At 40.0% G+C, this 22,995-nt stretch overlaps 1 protein-coding gene and 1 pseudogene across 3 annotated transcripts; one reads left to right on the top strand and one right to left on the bottom strand.

The window, feature by feature from the left end:
- Nucleotides 1-3,562: 3,562 nt before the first annotated feature.
- On the top strand, nucleotides 3,563-6,669 carry LOC149835474 (elongator complex protein 4-like; annotated as a pseudogene).
- Nucleotides 6,670-13,430: 6,761 nt separating this feature from the next.
- On the bottom strand, nucleotides 13,431-18,797 carry LOC149835473 (uncharacterized). 3 transcript variants are annotated; one of them, XM_090008535.1, is made up of 3 exons: nucleotides 18,630-18,797; nucleotides 18,076-18,319; nucleotides 13,431-15,704 (listed from the first exon to the last, which is right to left on the bottom strand). In XM_090008535.1, the coding sequence occupies exon 3, from the start codon at nucleotides 15,440-15,442 to the stop codon at nucleotides 13,703-13,705; it is 1,740 nt and encodes a 579-aa protein (XP_089864661.1). In that variant the 5' UTR covers nucleotides 15,443-15,704; nucleotides 18,076-18,319; nucleotides 18,630-18,797; the 3' UTR covers nucleotides 13,431-13,702. The 3 variants fall into 3 exon arrangements, with proteins under 3 accessions (XP_089864661.1, XP_089864662.1, XP_089864663.1); XM_090008536.1 differs by lacking the exon at nucleotides 18,630-18,797 and having other exon boundaries at nucleotides 18,076-18,617; XM_090008537.1 differs by lacking the exons at nucleotides 18,076-18,319; nucleotides 18,630-18,797 and having other exon boundaries at nucleotides 13,431-14,751; nucleotides 14,922-15,199.
- Nucleotides 18,798-22,995: the final 4,198 nt, after the last annotated feature.

Genomic DNA, 22,995 nt, shown 5'->3' with positions numbered 1-22,995 from the left:
AAACCCTTTTATACATCTCACATTGGCAAGCCCATGGTTGGTCAAACCCTTGAGGTGTCTCAGCGTACCAGTAGTAGGCCCAGCTTCGACCTTGTGGAAAGCGATGCCCTCCATGGGTTTCCCACCAACTAGATGATATTCGCAAGTCGCCTCTAACAGATCAGCAGAGCTCTTGTGAGTACATGGAAGAACTTCCTCTTATAGAGTATAGGAGACAAAGATTAAAAGCAAATACTTTGCTAAATGAACAACCTTGTACTCCCTGCACGATCGCTTAGTTGAATAGGGCGAGTCGGATTTTAGTTTAGCCCGTATGGGCCCCACTGACCATGCTCAACTTCAAAACAAACATCTAAACTAAAACTCTCCCACTTATGCCTAGATAACTTAAAAAGTAATTTAAGAGAGGATTAGGCACTCAACAACCATGCCCCGTTTTGATGTTCATCAAAGAACTGCTTAAACTTTCTTATGCACATTCATACAAAATGTCATAAATGATCCAACTAAATATCACCAAAATACATAGAATGCTTTCATTTACAAGTGGATGCAAAAATACTTAATATGACCAAGTATACCAACTAAAAGACCAAAGAAGAGGGAAGGACAACATACTTATCAAGAGAATCATCATACATCCTTGATATTTTACAAGATATCAGTGCTCTTCACCAGTCTGAACATGTTCACCTTCGTGTTATCAAATTGCGAATAATGAGTTACTTTTCCACTTTGCAGGTTGTTTTATAGTGCCCTGTTTGGTTGCTTTTGCTACAATGGACCGCATGTTTTTCCCTGCTGAGGACCTCCAAGCAGACTCTTCTTCTCGGGGTGGCCCGGTGGACTGCTGATATTAGGTGGGCAAACACTGATGCTTGCTTTGTTGTCATCATCTGCACCCTCCCCGTCAGTCGGTTTCGTCCAAAGGATTTTTGCCGGGGTAGGATGCATCTCCTCCATATACGTCTTTTGGTATTTTGCTGTGGTGAAGCATTTCTCTGTAAATTCATAAATGTTTTTTTCTGGCAAGAAAGAAGGGCTGCCACTGCATGAGAGCATGGGATGCCATATAGTTTCCAATCACGGCACGAACAGCACCGAGTACCAATATTCACAATGTTTGATCGTTCACCTGAGATCACTTCAAATTCTACTTCATCTGAACGAATAACTTGGTATTTGTTTGAAAGGTTGAATGCTTCTATCATCCGCTTCACAGCAGATGGAGCAAGAATGTTCATCTCTGTCCATCTCAAACTCATTTCACGGCACTCGTTGAATTCAGAGACGACTTTTCCATGAATCCTTTCCATTACCTGTATTATTGGAAGCTCCTTTGCATCGAGAATCCACCTATTAAACTCATCAACATTTGAAGCCAGGTGACCAAACCTAGGTCCCTCAAAATATGTAAGAGCCCAGCGAGTGGGGAAATTGTTGAATCCATTTTTCCAGCATATGCCGAAAGTTCTTTAATTTCTGTCTTCTTTTCTCTAAACCCACTCGTCGTGATGGCATAAGCTGCTTTCCATAGAATATTCACTAGTCTGGATTTTTGAACTCCTTGGCAAAGTTTTCACCCAAGTGCCGCATACAAAATGCATGAGCTGCATTTGGAAATTTCCTCTTCACAGCATCAACAATACCCTTTCATCCATCAGACAGGACAGTTGGCTGTGGCATTTTACTAGTGTTCATTTCAAGCAACATATGTATCGCTGACAAGAACCACATCCGGCTATCATCATTCTCAACATCAACGACTCCAACAGCCACTGGAAACAATGCACCATCACCATCAAAGGATGCAGCAGAGAGTAAAGTACAAGGATACTTGTTCTTAAGATGCATGTCACCAAGCCCAATAAGGGGTGGACACCCCTTAATGAAACCTTGAATTGAAGCATTAAAAAAAAAAAGACGATAAAAACGGTGTTCTGACCCGGTGGCAATGCTTCCAGGATTGGTCTTCTTTATTTCCTTAATTATGCAGGAAGAAGGTCGTATCCTTCCTCAACAGAACCATAGATTGCAGCCATTCCCTGATCCTTTGCCCTCCATGCCTGTTTGTATGGTATTGTGATTCCATACTGCCTATGAATATCTTCAGATATTTCTTTTGGCTTATTATTGTCACGAAGATGCTCCTCTATTCGAGTAGCAATCCAGACTATCGATGCTTGCTGATATCCAATGTTCGCACTTCTAACACAAGTACGTATCCCTTCGAGGCTCCTTATTTGAAAGATTGGGCTGTCGTGCAGCTTTACTTCACGGATGCGCCATGGGCAACCTTCTTTTGCACACTTGGCAAAGAAACCTGACAAATCACTTTTTATTATTCTGAACTCAAAATGCCGAGCAATAGCTGCTTCCTTGATTATTTTCCGAAACATCAGGGAACTCTTGTCCAACAGCGAAATTGTACTCCTCCATGATACCCAAGAGATTTATGACACATGGTTAGTTGATTAGAAATAACATTTTCAGTCGCGTTATTTTGATGTAGAAATGCGATTTCATCAATTGTGAAATTGACGCATTATGGACCATTGATTTATACTCTTAAGAAAACCTGCTTACACATCATAATTTGACGATATGAAGCATGCTTTTATTAAATAACCATGTAGATACTCTTTTAAGGGTTTGACCCACAAAGCATTTGAGAAAATGTTAAAAAGTGGTGGTTACTACTAGAGTACACATAGTATGGTAGTTACATTAGAAGCAAATGTTTTCCGTATATGAGAGAGAGAGAGAGAACTAAGGCAGGGGATCAACAAAAAGTTGAGCCCGCATAAACAAAAAAACAACAGACCCAAAACAATGGGCCGAAAGTAGGGATGGTAGTGGATCGGGGGAAAGCGGGCCCCGCCTCGTTTGGACCGGGGATGAAGGGTATGAAACGGGGATGGAGGCGTGGATGAAGGTTAAAATCCATCCCCGTTCGGGGATGGAGGCAGGGATGGACGTGCCCTTTTCCCCGCCCCGCCCTGTCCCTGCCACTTTTCCCCGCCTCATCCCCGTTTGAACCGGAGATGGAGGACATGAAATGGGGATGAAGGCGGGGGTGGAGGTTAAAATCCATCCCCGTCGGGGATGGAGATTCTAATCTTGAGGCGGGGCGGGGGTGGAGACCTTGTCCCCCGCCCTGCCCCACCCCACTGTCATCCCTAGCCGAAAGCACGAAGGCAAAACATAAAAATAGGAGAACACAAAGATCAGCCAGGGTCTTGAGGAAGAGAAGGTGACTGAAGGGGTGGATAACATGGGAGGAGAGGCACAAAATTGTATACACATTAGCCAAGATGCAATGGACGAGCTTATTGAAAGCGACCAAAATTTGACGGAAGATCGCATTGTTGCGAGTCATCTACACAGCCCACGAAGAAGTAAGAAGCCAAGTTCTCTAGATCAACCGCCACTGCTTGTAACTGCGAACCCGCGGCAGACCCTACAGAAGGTCGAGCATGAAGGATTCCTGTCTCATGATTACTTCAAGTTGATTCCATATACTTTTAAAGAGATCCACAAAGATTGGGCAGGCCCAAAATAGATGGTAGGTGGATTCTTCCACCGCTTGGCAAAGGACGCACCTACTCGGATACTGAAAACTTACCTTCTTAAGGAAGTTGTTCGTCTGTACCCTATCGTGTAAAATTAATCAGACTAAGAACCGAGAGCGCGGAGTTGGCCCATTCTCCCATAAAAGAAGCTCAGGAAGCCAGTCAGCCCCAGGAGGAAGAAGTGACCGATACAGAGTTTTGGTGCACAAAACATCGCTAGGCACAATTGCCCATTGCAAAAACTGCGCGTCAGGACCGGGATCACCATCTTGCATGAGGACGAAAGACATAACCTTAAGCCACATGCGACACAAGTGCAAGATATGAAGCCTGCGGAGACGTTTGTATAACTCAGAGAGAGAGAGAGAGAGAGAGAGAGAGAGAGAGAGAGAGAGAGAGAGAGAGAGAGAGAGATGTTTGTATAACTCAACTGCAAGACATCTGAAGTGCACTCTAAGCCTTTTCTGTTACCATCAGACGCCAAACTGGATGGAAACCAATAAGGTGGCATCATTCTTCCATCTGACAAGCTTCTAGCTAATCCAACCATAGAGTGGTGCTGGTGGAAAAAAGATGGGCTCTACTTGGTCAAATTAAGTGTGAAATTAACCCATTTATTGGGATAAAGGGTATTTACTTAATTGAACATGCTGTCATGAATTTCCAGATACAACATGGCTGGATACTGGTTTTAGGAGTGATGCCCTTTGAGTTTTTGGGATCGCCACTTTCAGACACCATTAGAGTATATAGGCTTGTACACAAGATCAGCTCCCATATCATCAAGCATTATCACAACTATATTGTGTTTTTGTGTGTGTGTGTGTGGTGTGCTCACTTCCTTTTCTGGTCTTTTTTAAAGAGTAAAAAAAATTAAAAGTTCAATTACTCATCAATTTTCAATTGATCATGATACTTTCACATTTTTTAAAAAATTCATTATTTAGTTTTAGGATTTTTTAATGCTTTTCTGATGTAAATGATTTATAATTAGTTTTAATAATGTACTGATCGGGGGGTTTGCCGTGGCCCAGCTTTGCCTATCTGGTTAGATCTCACATTTCTTTATGTGTAGACTGGAGGCTGTCATCCCAAAGTCCACACGGGTCCATACTTGTCTTTGAAAAATGAGGATATCCAATTTACTCACACATAAACACAGAGATTTATGCATGGGTTTGCAGATATATGCCTCATCTTGCCTGCTTAGAATAGCTTGACAATTTGAACAGTTTCATACACTCCTGTTTTGTAATCAATGATTCAATATAACTGGTTGATCGTATTCTTGTATCCTTTTGTTTGGAGCAAGTCTTTTTTATATTTTTTTATGATAACATGTGCATATGTATGTATATGGTTGATGTTGCTATTAGTATTTTTTTATTGGTATTTTCAGAAGTCCAGTTGTGAGGCCTTTGTTTCTGATTTGCCAGGTTTCACTGTTATCACTTATTCATCTGTTTCTTTCATGTTATACATATTGAGAGATTTCAAACTTGTGCTTTCAGAAATAATGGACCCATTAAGTGTGTTGGTCGTATTGCCATTCAGTCATTCTGTGTTCCACAGTGTACGTACTCCAGTATGGTAAGTTGCATGAGAAATCTTGCTCATTATTTTACTGCTTGTGGTTGTACAATTTGTTTGTTTGCTCTTTAAACTAACCACTGAAGTCTGTCAATTCGTATATTTTTCAATCTGGACACTGAAGACATAAATGGAAGACCCTGAATGTTTAAGAGGAAAAGATCTGGAAGTACAAAGTGCATTATGTTTGATCATTTATTAGCAAAAACTTTTTTTTGTGTGTATTTGAGTTTTTTATCACAATGGTTTGATTATTTGTGTTGCATAAAAAGATTTTGTCAGCTGATTTAATACAGGACTGGGATATGCTTTCCTTCATCAATTCTCTAAGAAGCATGTTACGATCTTGAAATGCAGTTTGCATGATCAGTTTCCTGCCCTCTGTTCTTTCGTCCTCCTTTTGTACAAGATGGCAACACTTGGCTGATACTCTGCTCTCTGTTAAAGCACTTCCTGGTATGAGAAATTGCTTACATGTATAATTTCAATTCTAAATCATACTGGAGCTAATTTGGAATTTAGATTAGTTCAGGTGTGACCATGACCACAGGAAGCTCAACCAGTCCATCCGGCTCCACGTGGATCTTTTAAGGATGGATGGAACTTGAGTTTTCTGTATCCCAGGTTAATTGACCATTGATTTGTATGCTGAATATGAAAGGTCTTTCTGACATGCTGATGAGGACAAGGAGTTATCAAGAGTGCTAACTGATTATAATGAAATGGTTGGCCTTTTATGTGTGCATAAAGTATGCCGGGTTAATAGTCAGGTATGCATAAATTTCATCAATGAATCTCCTTTTTCTTTTTTGCTTTCCATAATGTATTTTCTGCCCTTTAACCCATTCAGTTTTAGAAACCATATCCACTGGGAAAGTTTGCATGTGTATGTATGAAGCCTCATTAATGGATAGCAAGCTTGGTTCCTTAATCTGAATCTCTGCATATTAGAACTATCACGTTCTTAAGGTGATTGCCAGTTGATTCTCCTTTATATTCTTCAAAGGCTTCCCCAAGACTTGAAAGTACATTTTCCAAGTTCTCTTTTTTATTATATAGATTCTCTGTTTGTGTGTTCTGCCATGTTCTCTGCATTCTCTGCATTCACTGCATTTTTTTAGTTTGCAGAAACGCATTTTGAGTCCCCTCAAATGCATTTCACCAAAAGCATGTATTTGCTTTTAGAAATGATTTCCATGATCAGCTGTTCTTTCTTTTCCTCCGAGATGTATTATGTTTTCTTAATAGCCAAGCAGGGAAATTAGTGGTCTATATGTTCTGTCTGGAGTGATTTAGCTTGGTTATTTTGATTACTTCATCTGCAGGTGCCTGCTGTTTTGGACTCGACTACATTCTCTCTGAAGTTGCAACGTAGAAGGCTTTTGGTTTTGGAATGCTTAAATCAGGCACCAGTTGATGCTTCGGGAAATGATTCAACTGACATTTCTATTAGCTGTTCTGGCTCTTTAAAAGCATCATCTGTGGATTTCTAAACTTACTCATGCACTTGGATGCCAATCAAAGACAAGAAAACCAAAAAAATAAAAAATAGAAACAGAGCTTAGGTGTCCCACTCCTTTGTGTGTGTGTGTTTTGATACAAATGCTGCACAAGTTTTATATATATATATATATATATATATATATATATATATATATATATATATATATATATATATATATATATATATATATATATATATATAGAGAGAGAGAGAGAGAGAGAGAGAGAGATTTCTTTTTCGATGAGTAATTACTCAAGTATTCGTTGTATTAAGAGCATGTGTGTGTCAGCGCATGTGTTTTGGTGTTGGTGGTGTGTCGAGCTTCTCCAACCTTTGGAAATTACCTTTGATAGCCCATTTTGGATTGTAAAACAAATTAGTTTGCTCATGCATGAGTGGCGCCTATGTTTTTATCAGGTTGGCTCATCTTGGACGCCTATGGACTTGCTCATATTGCTATTCTCATTAACTTAGTAATCGACTCATCATCACAATCACCTGTTCACATTATCATTTTTTTTTAAAGGCATTATCATTGTTATTCATTATCACAAGGTCATCAACAACGCCATCATTGTGAATGCTTTTGTGGTTATGTTCGTTAGTAATCTCATTTTCACTGCTACTGTCATTAATTGATCTTTCACCTTGCACTATCATGATCATCATTGCCATCATCATCATCAATTTACCACGACATGAATAACGTTAAAGCAATCGTAATGTTATCATAATCATTGCTATTGTTATTAACTTCATAATTTTCTCTCATCATCAGTCATCACAATTCTTATACTTCTGATAACATCATCATCCTTCTATTTCCACTATATAAAGCCCATCATCACCGCTAAACAGTATGGTCATCAATCATCACCATGACTACCACCATCGGCATCATCAAATCTTCGTTTAAAGGACCTCAACCTTGAGCACTGTCATAGGGGTGTCATTTTTTTTCTTCCTTTTCTTTTGCTTCGTAACCTCCCCCTTACCAGCCATTCATTATCATCTTCAAGGCCTTGATTATAACTACCATGTGTACCGCAATTTATCAGTACCCACTGCTCTCTCTCTCTCTCTCTCTCTCTCTCTCTCTCTCTCTCTCTCTGGGCTTTTAGTGGCAACGAGGGCTCTGGGCTTTGGCATCTCGGTGGCTTCTAGGGCTAGGGGCTTTGGCGTCTCTCCTTCTATCGAGGTTTGCTCTGGTCGGGTGTGCTTGCTTCGGTCATCGACTCAGGTCTCGACGTGTGTAGTATCTGTGGGGATTTCCTATCGGCGTCTGAATGGTGATCTGGCCCCGCCTAGTATACGCTGCTTGCTCATAGAGGGGTCCTCGTTCGTGGTGTCGGCTATCGGTGATCGTTGCTGCCCCTATCCGTTATGTCGAATTTCATGCAGTTTCATCCCTACACCCCCTTCCTTCGCAGGTGTCGGACCACACTCATCTCCTATCGTGCTACATCCACTCAGGGAGTCAGGTTTCGGTGGGCAAGATGTTCCTCCAGTTCAGCAAGCGTCTTCACTGGTCGATCAATATTCTCAATGCAACCACTTATATTCTTTTTTGGGTTGTTCAGTGGACGTAGCAGCTCGGCGTCTTCATCTATCACTCTCTCAGTCGCAGTTGCACAACATCTCTATCATGATGGAGGAGTCGTTCACTGCTATCATCGAGGATTTGCCGTTGGTGGACGTTGGTGCCTCCGATCCTCCTCCAGTCTCTGCGCTGTCCTCGTCGGCGATCGGAGAGAGCTCTCGGTCGGGGCGAGAGGGTGCCTCACTTAGGGGTAGGCGACGGTCTTCGAAGGTCTCTGCATCTCAGGTTGGGGTATCTCCAAGGCGTTCTGCGCGGATCCGCTCTCCGCGGGGATTTCCTGATTTCTTGACATGAAGATTCTATGCTGGAATATCAGGGGCTTGAATTGCCCTCAAAAGCGCATGTTCCTTGCTAGTTGGATCTGGCAGGAAAACCCTGACCTTGTCGCTATTTGTGAAACCAAGATGGCAGAGGTTTGTCGCTCAGTAGTATCTGAGATCTGGCGTGATGCAGTGTCTTTCTTCAAGCCATCGTTGCTATTTGCAGGCGGTATCCTTGTCCTTGGGAGGCCGTCCCTTGGAGTCTACCAGCTTGATGAAGGCACATTTTCTCTATCCATCGCCATTCCCCTTCCAGCTAAGCCGATGCCAGCAGTGGTCACCATGGTGTACGGTCCGCACCGGCCGAGCCGTCGAGAGGAGTTTTGGGAGGACCTGAATAGGATCCTTCTGTCTTTCGGGGACCAGCACCTCATCATGGGCGATTTCAATTGCCTGTTGTCCTCCTCCGACTCGAGTAATCCTATCTCTTGCTCGGCTTCTATGCTTGGGTTCCAAAATTTCATTCAATCAAACCAACTGTATTCTGTTCCGCATCATGGTGAAGCTTTCTCTTGGTCCAATCGTCGTGCTCGCCCATGCTACCGCTTGCTTGACCGTGTTCTCGTCTCTCCTGTTCTGTTGACCTCGCTAAATGACCTCTCATATTGTCTTCTCCCTCCATCTGTCTCTGACCATAGTCAGTTGGTCATCCGATGGGGGCATGGTTTTTTCCGCCACATCAAATTCAGATTTGAGCAATGGTGGATCACGGAGCCAGATTTTGAGTTTGTAGTCCGTCTATCTTGGTGTGGCTCGTGCACCGCAGCTAGGGCGGCTACTTGTTGTGTGGTTAAGTGTCGCCGCTTGTCTCGAGCAATTAAATCATGGCTTATCTCGAGGCATATCAGTAAATTTCAGCATATAGAGGATTGGGAGCGTGAGCTGTCGTCGATCCACCAGTCTCTCTCAGACCCGGCCTCCATGTCGAACTCAGGTATTGCCTGCCTGAATGCTAGATCCGCAGAGTTGACTCTGCTTTTACGGTCATGGCGCATGAAAGAGGAGATTTGGTGGAGGCAGCGGTCTCGTGCTATTTGGCTTAAAGCGGGTGACGAAAATACTCACTTTTTTCACTCTGTTGCCTCTCTTAGGCATCGTAGGCATGCCATTCCTTCCATATGCATTGAAGGTGTTTACCACTCTGGGGATCAGGTTCTACCAGCGGTGACTGATTTCTTCATCAAGCTTTATGCCAGAAACCCCTCGGCCGGTGGGTCGATGGGTACGGACTTCATTCGTTGCATCGACCATGCGTTATCCAAGTCTTTGCAGGTGCCCTTTTCGGAAGACGAAATCTTTGCGGCAGTTACAACTTTGTCTGGGTGGAAAGCCTCTGGTTTTGATGGTTATCCTGTGGACTTCTATCGCACCTTTTGGACGTGTGTTAAGGGTGATATTCTGAGTATGTTCGCTGAGTTCCACCGCAATAGTCAGTTACCATCTATCTATCACCTGGCCATTGTATCTCTTATTTCGAAAGACGCTACGTCGGTGGACATAGCGCGGTACCGTCCTATCTCGGTCTTAGGGGGAATCTATCGGATCATCGCCAAGGTATTGGCTACCAGGATGCGATCTGTCGCTAATCAGATCTTTTCAGATGCTCAATTTGCCTTCATTCCCCATAGACGGCTGCAACATTCATTTATTTTGGCCACAGAGGTGGTTCACTCTATGAAGTCCAGCGGGAGGCCGTTCTTTACTCTGAAACTTGACTTCCACAAAGCGTATGACTCGGTGCACTGGCCTTTCATCTTTCACATGTTGGAGAACTTTGGATTTGGTCGGCGCTTCTCTAGCTGGGTGCATGAGTTGATCACTGATGCACAATCCCAAATTCAGATTAATGGGGCCTGTGGTAAGCAGTTCAAGGTTGGGCGTGGTATTCGGCAAGAATGCCCCTTGTCTCCTCTGCTTTTTAACGTCGTTTCTGAAGGCATTGTAGTCTTGCTCAAGAGGGCCGTGGGGTGTGGTTTTTTTAAGCCACTAGGAGTTCAGGAGTTCCAGAGCAATATTCTTACTTACGTCGATGATATGATTGTTTTCGGCGTTGGATCCATCGAACAGATGTTAAGAGTCAGGCTCATCATCCTCTTCTTCCTATCGATGTCGGGTCTCTCGCTAAACAATGATAAGTGTTGCATTTCCATTATCAATGTTCCTCCGCATATGCAGGCCATTGGGCAGAAGATCTTTCAGTGTGCCACTTCGGATAAGTTTTTCTCCTACCTTGGTCTGCCGCTTCAGCTCTCACGGATTCCATCAGTTACTTGGAACGCCACTCTCCAAAAGGTTCAGACTAAAATTTCGACTTGGCAGGCCTCCTACCTTTTGATTGCCGGCAGACTTACTCTCATCAAGCATGTTTTAAATGCGATGCCAGAATTTATTATGTCTATGTTCCTTATGCCTGTGGGGATCAATAAGAAGCTCTCTAGAGTATTGACCAGGTTTCTGTGGTCTGGGCAAGGTAACAATAAAAAACGTCACCTTGTGGGTTGGGAAACGATAAGGCTACCGCAAAATAGAGGGGGTTTGGGGATTTCGGACTCTAGGTTAAGAAGTATTGTTTTGGTTGTTAAGCAAAGTTGGCTTGCGCATCAATCGGGGTCCCCTTGTGCGAATTTCCTTCAGGCTAAATATGGATCAGTGGAGTCTTTGTTTGGGGGTCAGCACGCAATTAGGTCGCCCAGTTCGCATCTGCGGAAATCGTGGATTCAAGCTTGGTCTGCTGTGTGGGGTGGTGAGGGCGACGACGTCGCTCAGAGCCAGTTCCTTTGTAGAGAGATCACCCCGAATGGCTCCGTCCGCATTAAAGACACCTACCTTTCTCTCCTTCCGGCAGGTGTGAATCGGTTCCATATGAGAATTATCTGGGGCAAAGGTCCTCCTCCGAGAGCGCGCTTCCTTGCTTGGCTTATTTTGCATGATCGGGTGCAGACATATAGCTTCCTCAAGTCTATAGGTTTCTGTATTGTGAGTAAATGTGTTCTCTGCGAGAGGGCCGAGGAATCTGCGTTGCACCTATTCTGGGAATGTCAGGTCTTTCAAGATATCTTTAAGGGTACCTGGAATAAACCGGTCGTGTCCGTGCGCCAGGAGTCTTTCGCTGTAGACCTCTTGTGGGGACCCCAGCCAGTTCGTAGATGTAAAAGTTGGCGGATCATTTGGAGAACTTGGTTGCTCTCTTCCTGGTGGGCCGTTTGGATGTCGCGCAACAATGCTATTTTCAGGCAGACCCCGGTTAATTTCAACAAGTTAGTAAATTATATTTTGGCGGATGTATACGCATCGTTACGCATATGCCTTCCGGATCTTCAACGCCACTTGCCGCTAAGGCCTCCCCCGGATCCGGACTGATCGCCTCGGATTTTATCTGTATTTTGTGTCTATTTTTGGCTTATGTGTTCTTTGTCTTGTTTGTCGGTTTCAACGGTTGTTGAACCTGTCGTCATGTTGATATCTTTGATTCGTCTCTCTCTCTCTCTCTCAACACAACATTAAATTTGTCCAACCCTTTCATTTTCTAATGTCACCATTAAAAGAGGCAAATCATTCATTTCTCAGTGCGGTCTAATAAGATAATATAAGTGGCAGGGAAAGATTTTATCTATGTTGGCACTTGGGAGTAATTAGACGTTGAAACTAGAAGTATTGATGCGCTTCGCTCGACATAACAGAACAACCACTGGTCAACCAATGAATTTGGTATATCCATGGAAACTGCAGTCTTACTCTTTTTTACCTCAAGGTTTTGGTGTATTATAGTGCATATTTCAAGGGTGTCATTTGTTACGTATTTAAGTAGGAGGCAGTTAAAAGAAACAAAAATTGATATTAAAGAAATAATCAGGCCATCATGGATGTTCCGATAGTGAAACTAAACCTTTTTCTCTGGTATTACGCTTTAGGCTTTGTTTGGGAGCTTTGACTTGGAGGTGTTGTGGTTTCCCAGATACCTTGTTTAGGAGTATTGTCTGGTAGTATCCTCAACAGACTTGTTTGTGAGCCGCGGTGTTGCCAAAACATTGTGTTGCGGATGGAGTTGGTAAACCCAACACCATTCACAGGAAAATGTTTTCGGTGACTCCATCCCCAATATCACATTTTGGGAACACAGAGACACTTTCCATCCCAGGGCAAGGCTTCCAAACACAGCCTTGATATCATTCGGTTTATCATCTAAATGCATTGACGAGTAAATATGTGGTCCATTATTAGAATCCCACATGCAATTCCTCCCAGTGCAGGAAATACAAGGTAAATAACCTGTAATTGATGAAGTCCTATACAATTTCATTTCAAGAGATTACCTTCCTACACATTTTCTGCTGAATAGGTTCTATAAGGTTTCAAAGAGCATTAGTTGCCTATGTGGTTGGTAGGAGCTGTCGCACGTCTCCTTATGGTGGGACGTTGCAGGTTCAAACCCCATTGGTACGTTGAATAATAACTGGTGGGGGGTCTGACTAACCCCAGCTTGTCTTTCAAAAAAAATACTTCCTCTACATAATCAGGTCAACAGCAACATGCAGATGCTTGATCAGACCCGTTGATAGACCGTATGAATTTAGCTCACATAAGCTTCACTGACCAGAGTCAACCTGAAAACAGCAGTTAAACTCAGAAAAGCCATTTTCTTATGAATGGCCTTTTTAGGGTATGGAGTTGTACTATGCGTCCGGTCCACTCTCCCAGGGTTTGCCAATATAATATAAGGCCAAGCTTGATCCTGGTGGGTTCCCCGTCGTTAAAAAAAAAAACAAAAAAAAAAAGGCTGTTCTGATGCTCGTTAAAGAGGAGGAACAACTGCACACAAATTACCTATGCACACGGATGTGAAATTGCAGTCACAAATCACCCAAACTAAATGTCACTAAAATACAGAAGATGCCACCCAAACTAAATGTCACTAAAATACAGAAGATGCCACCCAAACTACATAGCATATCCAAAAATATATACCACGACTAAGCAGCACCCATTAGAGGACCAGGAAAAGGGACGGAAAATATAATAATCAAGGGAATCACCGTAGACTCCTGATATTTTCAAGAAATCAGGCTACTTCCCAATTTGCATATGTTCACCTTGTTATCAAATTGCCCAGAATGAGTTACTTTTCAACTTTGCACGTAGTTTTATAGTGTCCTGTTTGGTTGCATTTGCTACAATGGACAGTATGTTTTTCCCTGCTGAAGTCCTCCAAGCAGAGCCTCTTCTTTTCAGGGCGGCCCGGTGGACGGCGGGTCTTAGGTGGGCGAACGGTGATGGTTAATTTGTCATCATCTGTTCCCCCACCCACGGGTGGCTTTGTCCAAAGGATTTTTGCTGGGATTGGATGTATCTCCTCCATATATGTCTCTCGGTATTTTGATGTGGTGAAGCATTTCTCTGTAAATTCATAAATATCCTTCCGGCAAGAAAGAAGGGCTGCCACTGCATGAGAGCATGGGATACCATACAGTTGCCAATCACGACAGGAACAGCACCGAGTACCGATATTCACAATGTTTGATCGTTCACCTGAGATCACTTCAAATTCTACTTCATCTGAACGAAGCACTTGGTATTCACTTGCACGGTTGAAAGCTTCCATCATCTGCTTCTCGGCAGAAGGAGCAAGAATGGTTGTCCACGCCATACTCCTTTCACGCCGTTCATTGAATTCAGACACAAGTTTAGCATGAATCATCTCCATTACCTGTATTATTGGCAGCTCCCGGGCATCAAGAAGCCACTTATTGAACTCGTCAACATTGGAAGCAAGGTGACCAAACCTAGGTCCCTCAAAATATGTGAGAGCCCAGCGGGAAGGAGGAACTTGTTGAATCCATTCTCCAGCATCTGCTGAGAGTTCTTCAATTTCTGTCATCTTTTCTCTAAACCCACTGGTGGTGATGGCATAAGCTGCCTTCCACAAAATATTCACTAGTCTTGGATTCTTGAACTCCTTGCCAAAGTTTTCACTCAAGTGCCGCATACAAAATGCATGAGCTGCATTTGGAAATTTCCTCTTCACTGCATCAACAATACCTTTGCGTCCATCAGACAGAATGGTTAACTGTGGCATTTTGCTAGTGTTCAATTCAAGCATTTTATGTATCTCTGACAAGAACCACATCCAGCTATCATCATTCTCAACATCGACGACTCCAAAGGCCACTGGAAACAATGCACCATCACCATCAAAGGATGTGGCAGAGAGTAAAGTGCCAAGATACTTGCTCTTAAGATGCATATCACCAAGCCCAATAAGGGGTGGACACCCCTTAATGAAGCCATGAATTGAAGCATAAAAAGAAATAAAAAGATGATGAAAATGGTGTTCTGACCCGGTGTTAAAAACTTGGGCAACGCTTCCAGGATTGGTCTTCTTGATTTCCTCACAGTATGCAGGAAGAAGGCCATATCCTTCCTCCACAGAACCATAGATTGCAGCCATTCCCCGTTCCTTTGCCCTCCATGCCTGTTTGTATGGTATTGTGATTCCATACTGCCTATGAATATCTTCAGATATTTCTTTTGGCTTGTAGTTAATATTGTCACGAAGGCGTTCCTCTATCCGAGTGACAATCCAGTCTATTGATGCTTGCTGATGTCCAGTGTTAGCGTTCCTACCACAAGTATGTGACCCTTCCAGGCTCCTTATTTGAAAGGTTGGACTATCATTAAGCTTTACCGCACGGATGCGCCATGGGCAGCCTTCCTTTGCACACTTGGCAAAGAAACGTGACAAGTCACTTTTTATTATTCTGAACTCAAAGTGCTGAGCAATAGCTGCATCCTTGATTATTTTCCTAAAACTCTTAACATCAGGGAACTCTTGTCCAATAGTGAAATTGTACTCCTCCATAAAGTAAAATATGATTAAGGGTCCAGATGCAGACTTAATTTCCTTCAATATAGACTAAATTTCAGACAGAACAGTAAGAAAAAACTAGAACTCAACTTCCATGCAAGAAGCCCTCACAATGCATGTAAATGACTGCAATCAACTTCGTAGATACCCTGCAGAGTCATCAGCTAAACTCTTACAGAACTGGTAACATCACATTCTGGTTGATTTTTTATTCCTTTAATGCATGTTCTCCACTAAAGGGACTTGGACATCATATCTGTACAGTCAAATCCACAAAACATACACAGTGAACATCTAAAAAGGAGTTCAATACTCTGAAGGTGCCAAGTAAAGCCCAAAAAAAAAGGTTCTAAAAAAACACCTTACAACTAAAACTGTCCATATATTCAACAAGAAAAGGCTTTATCAAGAGATAGGATAAACATCAACATCCACACCGACAACAAAACTGGAAAGTGTATGAGAAGCATAGTATAGGTTTCTGAAGAAAGATAACAAGAAAGCACTAAAATGCCCCAAACTAGCTTGAGAGGTACCAAAAATTACCAAGTAATTATGGGCTTAATATTGAATTGTGCATGCATGATTTTATTATCTACCCCCCCTTTGAGTGCTCAAAAGGGTGAGATTCTTTCATAACCTCCAGAATGCAATTATAGAGACTCCAGCAAGAACCTATAGTTCCTAAAAAGATTTGATGTTCAAGAACAATTAAGCAAAGATAACAAACAACATTAACAGTGATCTCTTTAGCATCAAGAATACAAAACAATCTACACCCACCAAGAGAGAATGTTTACCCTCAAGTAATTAAACAAATAACTATTTATCATGCTAACCCGACCCCACATATCACCTCGTCAAAGCTCCAATCTACAGTTAGAGAAAAGCAGAATTCAATTATTGAGATCTCTCTCTCTCTCTCTATGTGTATATATATATATATATATATATATATATATATATATATATATATATATAGAGAGAGAGAGAGAGAGAGAGAGAGAGAGAGAGAGAGAGAGAGAGAGAGAAGGTGGTAGCTGCTAACCACTTTTTTAGCTAACTCCCATGCTAACTGAACTTTGGAAGGGTTTTCCTCATGTATTACTTAAATCTGACCGCACATATGTGTTCGGTCGATTTGCTAGGAAATGACACTTGGATCACGTTTTTTCGATGAAAAATATGATTTTTAAGCTTGGAATATTTAAAAAAATCTTAGACCGTCGATTTTTTAAACCTTATAAAAATCTACCTGAGTGTCGGAATCCGATGATCCAAGAGTGGATTCCTATAAAATCAAGCATGTAGAACGCATTTGTACAGTCAGATTTAAGGAAAACATGGAAAACCCCTTCAAAATCCCGGTTAGCTAGAAAAGTGGTTAGGTATGTAAATTATATATATATCCAGTTAGGTATGTAAATTATAGTAGTTGCATTAGCTAGATTTAATATGGGGAATCAAGCTATGATTTCTTCACTTTGGATACCATAAAACATGCAACCTTTTACATTTTTTTGTTGGGGGAACGGGGGTGATTTTGGAAATTGTCCAATTACAATGTTGGAGTTTAAGACCAAGCACACTAAGTGAAGTGTCTGTATGACATAGAGACTATCAGATTAATGGGTCATTAATAATATTGAACTTTCTTGGCATTAAGTAAATAGCTCACTTCAGCAATCATGTCATGGTGGTCTCATGAATTTGTTATTAAGATTAATGAGGGCACTAGATAGTGTTGCCTTGATCTCGTCATCCACATTAAAGCTTCACTTCTGTATGGGATCACAATAAGTTCTGTTCAATGTTTCATACTAGTCTTCATCATGAGACCTATTAAAAGATTGTATCATAGTGTTTCTATTTCTCGTCCATTCTTTCTTTTTTCTCTTTCTTCTTCTAGCTATGGATGAGAACCTATTAAAAACAACAGCAAGAGGATCCAGAAAGTTTAGTAATGTAATTCCTAAAGGAACTACCAACAATATGTGTCCAAACTCCAAACATAGGACTGTTAGCGAACTCAGCATAGCTCAGCTTAAAATCGATCAGTTTAAGCATGATGCAGTCTAGGTTTTAGTAATGCTAATTGAGACATAAAATGCTACTATGTCAAACAAATAAACCAGCAAAGCTATGCCAGACAAAGGAACCAAAACAACTAACGCTGCTATTGTATATATTTCTCACTTTTCTATTAAAACCCCAAGGAGTCCTTTAGATGTTCAAGATAATCATGGATTCCTACACCTACGGAAAACTTTAATGGTGTTTGTCTCTCCTATAATGTTCTACTCACGTTGATTCTTAGCATAATACAAAAGCGTCTCGAAGCTAACCATCCTAAAGGCAATAATCCATTAAAATCATCACCTTTGGAAGCCAACAAGTAAAACCAAGCAGTTACAACAAAGTATGCACCAAATGAATGCTGCAGTGCTTCAAATAACATTCCAAAAGAAAAACCAATATATAAGAAGAAAAAAAATATATAAAAAACCAGAACGAACATCTGCAAGTTCTAAACTATTCTCTCCTTGTACATGTTTTAGTTTCAATAAGCTCACGTTCAGAAATGCATGGTGCTCTTGGTGTATAGAACAGATACGGAGTACGCATACCATTTGCAACACTTATAGCTGAGGCAGAATCCATCCATCCCACCGAACTTCCATCGAAGGCCTTATTAGGATCCTGTTACCTTTCTCAAAATCCTTCATTGGTATCAGACTCAGTGGTTCTCTCCCCGACCATCACCCACTACTCAAGCCCGCTGACGACAGCCGAGTGCTCCACATCCCTGGGACTGTCGGCTGCGGCAGTCACAACTCCGAAGGACAATACGATCAAAAGGAAGATTTTGGCCTGTAAGAAGTCCCCCGCTCAGGTGAGACGAGAAAGGATGGGTGCATCCCCAGAACTCAGAAAAATAAAAAAATGTTCCACACCAAGACTTCGCGCAGAAAACCAGTTCCACACCCAGACTTCGACCCCAAGTGCTCGTTGGAGCATTTCAACAAACACTCGGTGTGCAAGGTTAGCTAGCACGAACCCCAAATCGCCAAACGTCCAAAACAAGGTGGGCGCTCCCAATAAACGATCAGAATCGTAAGAATTGGGAGAAAGTGAAGGGCTCGTGGTGGACCAACTGAAGGGAAAGAGAAAAGATGCTAACCTAACGACAGTTCCGGATCTTGCACTTCTCCCGCTGCAACGACGAGCGCGCGCCACTAGGCCGATAAACGCTTTTGCTTTTTCTCTGATTCGCTCGGCGAGTGACGAGAGGGGCGAAGGAGAGTCTGTCCGCGCGCGAACTCTGAGAGGAGGGCCCGTGGGAAGAAAGGGGAACAGTGTAGGGAAGGGAAGAACGGGAAGGAAGGGTTCCACGGATTTTAGAAGTATATAGAGTTTAGCCTTAGCCTTCCTTCATCATTAGGATTTAGGATTGTTTTTTATTTTTACCAATCTAGTTTATGTTTTTCCCAGAATTACATTTCAGTGGAAAAATAAGAGATTATTGCATTCCAGTGGTCATAAATATTAAGATTGTCTATTCAGCGTCCGTGGAAATTAACAAATGGTGTCCTAAGTTTTCAAAATCGCAAAATGCTCAAAGTTTTATAAGATTGCAGCAATGAGTAGGTATACAGGATGAATTGGGATATTGTATTGTGCATCAAAGCGCAATCATTGTTCCAACTCGTCCCGGTTTTTCAAGGTTGAGGGGTGCGTCCAAAGTGCAAACACCCCACAAGTGTTGTAATTTTATAATTTACAAGAAATTCACATTTAGCAACCGTAAGTTTCAAATATACTCAACTTTTTAAGAAATTGTGATGACCACTTGAGTTATTTGTCATTTACTAACTTTAGTTAACTCTTAAAAATGACAGTCTTGATATCTTCCTTTCCTTTAAAGTGTTAAATATAACTTTTGTAGTTTCTTAATTGAAGGCGAATTGAATCATTTCATAAAGTAAAAAGCACTGCAGATGTGTCAACAGTACAGTAACAAATATCACCATTTTAATGTGAAAGCATTACTGCATTTTTTTCTGATAGATTTTTTTTATGTATTATTTATGTGCGTACTATAATTTTATATGTATTTTATAATTTTCATATATACGGATATTTTTTTGAGGTTTTCTTAAAAAGCTAGAATTTTGAAAATATCCCAAAATTTCCCCAAAACGATATCTGTGACTATGGTCAACAGAGCAATCTTTGAAAAAGTGAGGCGTTTTTTAAAGATTTAAAACTTCAGATAGTTAATTGTAAATTCATCATATTAAGTGACCATATATAAATTATTCTAAAAACAGGATGTTAATTGTTATTATGCGTGACTTTCAAGTGTTTCTTTGAAGGTGGCAGCATTCATGGTTTCCTTGGTTTATTTTAAAGGAGTCAGCTGTTTGCCAGTGGAAGAAGATCTCTAATGTTTCCTTTTGGATAATTGTTAAATAAAAATATGCATGCAATAACAAGATAAATTATACCCTCATCTCATAAATGAGAAGTGCAAGGAGCACGTGAGTATAGGGGGTGTCAACGGGTCGGGCTTACCCAGATCCGATCCAAACCAAAGCCTATAGGGTCCTGGTATGATTATAAATAAGAAGACCCGGGTCCAGACCCGAAGGTCCGATTAATACAAGAACTTGGGTATAATTTGTAAAATTTTATACCAGACCCAGACCCGAACCAAGTTTCAATTAAGACCCACAAATTTTCAATGTAAAAATGTTAAAAATATGGTTTTACCTGGTATGGTCTGGGTCTGGTTCATATAGTTCTTATCGGGTCTGGGTATGGTTTTTTTTATAGTGGACCCGATTAGACCTGGGGTTCGAACCCAATACCATACCTAAAAATTGGGTACAAGTCTGGTTCTACCTGGATCTGACCCGCTGACACCACTACACGTGAGATGGATGGTTATTTGATTTTTGGTTTTTGAGAGTGAGGAAACTTATTTTTATTTAAAGAAAAGTTCAAAAAATGCCTAGGGTAATAGATGTCATTAAGATTTAGGATGGCATGCATAACTTGAAAAAAAAAAATGAAAAGTAAGAGACGGCGATGTGGATTTTTTTTTTAATTATTAATCAATAAAAAATAAACATTCATATTTTAATATTTAAAATATATTCATATTGAAGCATTGATATAAATACTAGGAAAATAAAATATTAAAATAATATGCATACATGTTAATGTGTCATAACCAATGTTATAAATATCGTATCAGACCTTCAAAACGATTCAAGTAGATCGACCAATCCCGATTCTAAACTGAATTGCCCAACTTTTAACTAAAAAATAACGTGTCACAAAAGTATTAAAATAATATTGAAAATCTTAAAAAGATTTTAGTTCTTTTTAATTTTTAAAAAATAAGCCAAATCAATCCCTGAACCGTATGATTTCTGGCCACCACAATATGAATGGATTTATTCACACTGATACTAACAACTTTGGTTACAAGGTGTCCATTCATGTAACCAGATATAGTCTGTCAAAATAGTGTGTCCTTGTGAAATAAGTATGATCTATGTCACAGTGACACTATTCTTTTAGAAAGTGCGGGTGACATAAGTAGAACCATAGTGACAAAAGTTAAAAAACGGCAAAATATCGGCAGTCAAAAACCTGTGATTTTGAAATTTTTCATAAATCTTGCATTTTTGGCAAAATCTCGGCAATAAAAAATAAATTAAAAAATAAATTTTATAAAAAAATATAAATAAAAATAAAAAACTTGGGCTTTTCATGATAAATATCGGTTAAAATTGTAAATCCTGCGATATTTGTCATGCTTTGAAAAATCTCGTGAGAAATTACCGTTTTAAACTTTCAAGCAATTTCTCACGATATTTGTAAGAGAGTAGAACACGCTATGACATGCTAGCACGACTCTAACATGTGTAGGCGTTATTTTGAGATTTTTAATATTACCAATAATATGTCAATAAAATTATTTTTTTATATTAAAATATTAAAGGCATTCTTATTAAAAATTGAATCACTTGTTTTTTCAAAAAGTTCTCCAATTTGGCATCACATTTGATTAATGTGTTGAGTCATACTTGTGTATTTGTGACCATGGTTTTAAAACCTAGTGACTTGTCACTGGGCTCGAGTGACTCGTGACTCAGCCAAGTCATGTTAACTTTATATTTTATGTAAAGATAACTGAACATATTAGGCCATCTTTTCTCGTTTTGCCCTATTAAGCCCCATAGTTTGAAGTGTTTATGATAGATTTGAACCGTTCGATCTATTTAGCTTGATCGATTTAGTAGGAATCGATTATGAGCTAGGAAAAATTGATGCCTTTATAACCATTTATTTTGAATCGTCATAAGAAACTATACACGTGTCAGATTCCGGTGATCCAAAAGTGGGTTCCCACTAATCAAAACCGATAGATCACATCTATGGTGTTAGAAGTGAGAAAAAATAAAAAAATACCAAAAACTATTATTTTTTTATGGGCCTAACTTGGCTGAATGAGAAAATAGGGCAAAACAAGTGCAATACTTTTATATAAATTATATAAATATATGTATATACTATCTACATTTTATTATATTTTACCAATATATTATATATAATATGCATTATATGATATTTTATAATATATTTAATGTATAATTTTATTATTACATTGTAATCATATTTATATATAATATATAATATTTATATTATATTTCATATAATATATGTAGTTATATATAAAATATATTATATATGTTTATATATGCATGACTCCCATGACTCAACTAAGTTAACACATTTTTTGACTCAGTGATGACTAGGCGATCTGAGCACAATCAACCGAGTTACTGAAATATGAGAACTAGAAATATGAGCATTTTCAACATTTTTTTTGCAAATCCAACCATATGAATGTGCTTGACATGGTGGATTTGTTAGGAATCAACCATTGGATCGTGTATTTTCAATGAAAAAAATGTGATTTTAATATTTATAAAAGTTATGAGTCATTGATTTTAAAACCTTAAAAAATCTCCTTTATGCATCAAAACCGGATGATTCAAGAGTGGGTTCTTGTAAAACCAAGCATGTGGATCACATCAATATGGTTGGATTCAAGATAAAAAAAACAAAAAAAATCCATGAAAATCGCAATTCACACATTAGTTCTCATATTTTAACAACTATATACATATAGAGAGAGTCTCTAGAATATGAGAATGGAAAATATGGGCATTTTCAACACTTTTTTTTATAAATCCAACCATGTGGATGTGCTTGGCATGGTAAATTTGCTAGGAATCAATCATTGGATCATATATTTTTGATGAAAAAAATAAAAATTTTGAATACTTGAATATTTATGAAGATTATGAGCTATTGATTTTAAAGCTTTAAAAAATCTTGTTTATGCATCAAAATAGGATGATTTAAAAGCGGGTTCTTATAAAACCAAACATGTAAATCACATTTGAACTGTCAGATTCAAGAGAAAAGAACAAAACATTCATAAAAATAGTGGTTCACACATTAGTTCT

The sequence above is a fragment of the Nuphar pumila genome, chromosome 6 (genome assembly GCF_984573655.1).
Source record: "Nuphar pumila chromosome 6, dmNupPumi1.hap1.1, whole genome shotgun sequence".
NCBI lineage: Eukaryota > Viridiplantae > Streptophyta > Magnoliopsida > Nymphaeales > Nymphaeaceae > Nuphar > Nuphar pumila.
The sequence above is the reverse complement of the archived record's forward strand: the minus strand, read 5'-3'. Positions and strand labels throughout refer to the sequence as shown.